General features: G+C 40.0%; 1 protein-coding gene across 4 annotated transcripts in view; it reads left to right on the top strand.

Moving 5' to 3' along the window:
• The window catches only part of LOC143280970 (disheveled-associated activator of morphogenesis 1-like), a 65,835-nt gene that overhangs the window by 44,589 nt on the left and 16,246 nt on the right, over positions 1 to 5,000 (top strand). For all 4 annotated transcript variants that reach the window (XM_076585815.1, XM_076585812.1, XM_076585813.1 and 1 more), the window contains 5 exons: positions 370 to 567; positions 1,790 to 1,900; positions 2,470 to 2,573; positions 3,405 to 3,471; positions 4,011 to 4,128. In XM_076585815.1, coding sequence (XP_076441930.1) covers positions 370 to 567; positions 1,790 to 1,900; positions 2,470 to 2,573; positions 3,405 to 3,471; positions 4,011 to 4,128 — 598 coding nt within the window. The remainder of the gene's footprint in view (positions 1 to 369; positions 568 to 1,789; positions 1,901 to 2,469; positions 2,574 to 3,404; positions 3,472 to 4,010; positions 4,129 to 5,000) is intronic.

Below are 5,000 nucleotides of genomic sequence, written 5' to 3'. Positions count from 1 at the left end.
ATGTTTAGGAAACTTCCCTGCGTGAGTCCTTTGTGAATCCTCGTCGCCAATGAGATGATGTTCTGACTTAAAATGACGACACCACAGTCACAGTTCATTTTAATTATTCATCCCATGCCAAACAACTCACTCAGCCTGTTGAAAGTCTTCAAGGGAAATAAGCCAATGTGATGTTCTGACTTAAAACGACTGCACAACAGTCGCAGTTCGTTTTAAATTATTCATTTGGTGCCAAGCGACTCACTTGACCTCTGGTTAAGTCTTCAAGGGAAATAACCCAACACCTGTGCTTGTCAAGGGAAATAACCCAACACCTGTGCTTGTCAAGTGAAATAACCCAACACCTGTGCATGTGTTTCCCCCCCACAGCAAGGACGGGCTCATGTGCTGGCACACCCCACAGCGGTGAACATCATCGCCCAGAGTCTGGCTGTGGAGAACATCAAGACCAAGACCGCAGTGCTGGAGATCCTGGGGGCCATGTGTCTGGTCCCGGGGGGACACCGCAAGGTCCTCCTGGCCATGATGCACCTGCAGAGACACGCTGCTGAGAGAACCAGGTTCCAGGTGAGTGCGTGTAGGACATGGTGGGTAGGGAGGGGGAGGGTATTGTGGGAGGGGAGGGGGGGGAGGATAATAGGTGTTAGACAAGACAAAAAGTAAATCTTCATTATTTACTGAGTAGCAGTATTTGATTGTGAAAAATCTGGTTTTTGAATTGTAGACTTTAGTTTCAACATCAAATGTCAGCATTTAGTGGGTTATGGAAACAAGAACATACCCAGCATGCACACCTCCGAAAATGGAGTATGGCTGCCTACATGATGGGGTAAAAATGGTCATACACATAAACCCACTCGTGTACATATGAGTGAACATGGGGGTTGCATCCCATGAACGAAGAAGAAGAAGAATTTCAGAATACTTTGACAAATTTCATTCCTGAAAAAATATTTAGAAATTCGTATTTGGTGTAATGTGGAATTTATGTATATTGTACAGATAGAAACTTTAAAAGCAAAGTGGTGTACAGTGGGATTTGATTCTAATAACAAGATGTGAGATGGGTACCAAGATTTGATGCAGTACAGTACACAACTTTTTTTGTTTTTTGTTTGTAACATGAACAATGTATATCAAACTGCATTATCTTTATGGCCTGTGAAACAAGGCAACACATTTTCCACCATATGATTGAACTCCATTGTTAATCGCTTTCAGTGCTGACTGATGAGATATCTCAGCCTTTTAAACATACTCATGAAATGTCAAAACTAGTGAAAGAGAGGGTATTGAAGCACATGCTTGATTTTACAGCCCAGGTGATATGTAAATGGTGTGGTAACTGTTCAGTTAATGAAAGAGAGGGTATTGAAGCACATCTTTGCTTTTACAGACCAGGTGATATGTAACTGATGTGGAAGCTGTTCATTTAATGAAAGAGAGGGTATTGAAACACTTGTTTGCCCAGGTTATATCTAAACAGTGTGGTAACTGTTCAGTTAAAGAGAGGGTATTGAAACATACATTTGCTTTTACAGCCCAGGTGATATGTACATGGTGTGGTAACTGTTCAGTTAATGAAAGAGAGGGTATTGAAACATAGATACACCCCAAAACGGAGTATGACTGCCTACATGGCAGGGTAAAAATGGTCATACACCTAAAAACCCACTCGTGTACATACAAGTGAACATGGGAGTTGCAGCCCACAAACAAAGAAGAAGAAGAAACATAGATCTGCTTTTACAGCCCAGGTGACATGTAAATGGTGTGGTGACTGTTTCAGCTGCTGATGTGTGACCTGGACAAAAGTGTGGGGCGCTACAGGGAGGAGGTGAACCTGAAGACAGCCATCATGTCCTTCATCAACGCTGCTCTCCGATATGGACCTGGACAGGTGGGGTTTGTAGAAGTGGTTTCACACAGGTGACACACATATTCATACATTTAATACCATCCATCTAAAATCACTAAAAGTGGGAAGACATAAAATTTCAGAACGAATGAAAGAAAACATTCTCAAACACACACATAGCCACACAAGAGAGTGCCCACACACAAACTCATGCTAATGTTTAAAAGTGGAAAGACATAAAGATATTTCTTACTTACTGCACATCGTGGCCGCTGGCATGTAGGGGAGCAATGAAGAACCAAACATAGGATTATAGAAAGAATGAAAGAAATACTCAAACACTCACATAACCACACATGAACATACACACACGCGCGCACGCGCGCACACACACACACACATGCGTATGTATACTTTCACATTCTCTTTTTCTCTATCCTTTTTTCTAATCTTTTGCCCCATGCTTCATCTGTCCTTATTTCCTTTCTTTTTTTGTCTGCACTGTAGTCTTTCTTAGGTGGGGTATTGGCTGGGGTAGCAGTTGGCTAACATGAAAACAAGGTGTGTTTATGCCAACAAAACAAGACTGATAAATTGAATTTGCCATTCAGGATCATCTTGAGTTCCGTCTGCATCTCCGGTATGAGTTCCTGATGCTGGGCATCGTTCCCATCATGCACAAGCTGAGAGGTCACGGCAATGCTACACTGGACAGGTGGGAAAAGCTTACTGTGTACTAGTGTTTGAATACATATTTATTTCCAGTGGGAAAGGGGCGTCAGATTGCATAACTTCCTGTATCTGTCATAACTTTAGTTCTTCTTTGCCATGGTGTTTGTCTTGAAGTATGTATGTTTGTCATAATCTGTTTCAATCATCCATAAGTCAAGCAGATCTATTTCTATGGAGCGGGGGTTACAAAATTGAAAGAAGAGACTTGATAATAAGTCCCTTACCCCAGAAAACGGAGTATGGCTGCCTACATGGTGGGGTAAAAATGGTCATACATGTAAAAGCCCACTCGTGTACATACGAGTGAATGTGGGTGTTGCAGCCCACAAACAAAGAAGAAGAAGAAGATAATAAGTCCCCAGATAAATTCAGGATATTGATGATGAACCTTGTTTTCAGAATGTTCATATGTGAAAACTTGCTTTCTGTGGGACATGGTTGTCACACACAAAGATACTTAAGCTTCTTTCATGTTCTTGAGTTGTTAGGTGATTTGCAGTTACAAAATACAGGCAGTCATAAGTGATTCATTTGCAGTGACCAAGAACTTTGATTTAAATGCTGTCAGGAAAACCTGTATCACATCACTGCCTTCTTAGGGGTACCATACTATTCTGCTGCTTTATTACTGTGATTTTCTGAAGAAAGAAGTAATCATCCCAAGAAAACTGACCATTGACATTTCAGGTGTCACACTTATGACATGTGGCTGTTTCCCCTTTTCACTAATTAGATGCAAGCTATGAATAATCATATCCATCTCATCACCGGGCTTCATGAATATTTGAAAGGCATGTATATTTCTATATTTCAGGCACTTGGACTTTTTTGAGATGGTTCGAAGTGTGGATGAAAAGGAACTATCACGCAGATTTGATGGAGTAAGTGTTGTTTTTTAATGTCTTTGAATATTATTACAAATTTTATGTCAATGAAAAACTGTATAATGGATAACAAGGGTTAATGGAAATATGTCAGGTACAAGCTGAAGATAGCAGCGGTCAAGATGATAAGGAGTACAAGCTGAAGATAGCAGTGGTCAAGATGATAAGGGAACAAAATAAAACCAAAAGGTAGACATTTGATTAGGAGATAGAATTATGCAGTTTAGTAAATCTTGTTTTTATGCACATGTCTTCTGCTCCTAGAAAACTGTATGAGTCTGTTCTTTCACAAAAAAAAAAAATAAACATGCTCATGAACATGTGTGCACGCACACGCGTGAACATGCACAAAACACTCACACATGCACATGCAGACACACAAATGCAAGGATAAACGACACACAACTGTGTATCTGTGATAACAAGTCAAAGCACATACACACATAACAATCACACATGCAGGCACACTACTGACATCCTGTGTTTCACAATGTATTTGAAAGCATGTGTTTTGTTTGTGTGTGTGTTTTTTTCAGGCCCATGTGGACAGCAAGAGTGCCTCTGCTATGTTTGAGGTGTTACGCAAAAAGTTGTCCCTGACAGCAGCTTACCCACACTTCTTGTCCATCCTCTATCACTTTCTTCTTCTGCCATGTGAGTAGACTCTCATTGTCTGCCTCTCTCTGTCTCTGTCTCTGTCTGTCTGTCTGTCTCTCTCTCTCTCTTAGACTCTATTGTACAGAATATTCGCTTCCCTCTCTTGCAGACACAAAGATGAACATATAATAAAATTGCAAATTTTTTTTTTTTTTTTTAAATTGAACCCCTTCTCTCAGATCATAAATCGATCTTTACTGAACATGTATCAGCATATTTTCTTGACATAGAGTATGTTTTGATTGCCTTTTGTGAATAGATCCTCTGTTTTTTTGAAGGAATAAGTGCTAAAAAAAAGACATCAACTGTCACATTGTCTGTCTGTCTTTTTCTCTGTCTGTTTCTTCTCTCTCTCTCTCTCTCTCTCTCTCTCTCTTTCTCTCTTTCTCTCCAGACATTGTCCACTGTCTTTGTCTTATTTTTTGTCTGAGTGTGTGTGAATGTGTTTGTGTGTGTGTATGTGTGTTTGTGTATATGTGTGCGTGTGCATGCATGCGTGAAGGTATGGGTGTGTGCATGCGTGTGTGTTTGTGTTAGTGATGTGTGTGTGTTTGTGTGTGTATGTATCTGTCTCTCTGTCTGTGCTTATATTTATATTTACAGTAAGACTGAAAATGGTGTGTACATTTGTGTGTGTGTGTCTGTAAATGCATTTATGTTGTTGTCAATCTGTGTGTGTGTGTGTGTGTGTGTTTGTGTGTGTGTGTGTTACTCTGTCAGTGTGAAAACCTCTGTTTATATATGTGTATGTGTGAATTTATGTGTTTCTATTCAGAATTCATGTGTTCGTGTACATGAATATGTGTTCAATATTCATATGCTTGTTTGTGTGCATTTCTGTTTTTATTGTCAATACTTTTGTGTTTGTG

Source organism: Babylonia areolata, chromosome 4 (assembly GCF_041734735.1).
Source record: "Babylonia areolata isolate BAREFJ2019XMU chromosome 4, ASM4173473v1, whole genome shotgun sequence".
In the NCBI taxonomy this organism is placed as follows: domain Eukaryota; kingdom Metazoa; phylum Mollusca; class Gastropoda; order Neogastropoda; family Buccinidae; genus Babylonia; species Babylonia areolata.
This window is presented reverse-complemented; position numbering and strand designations above follow the sequence as displayed.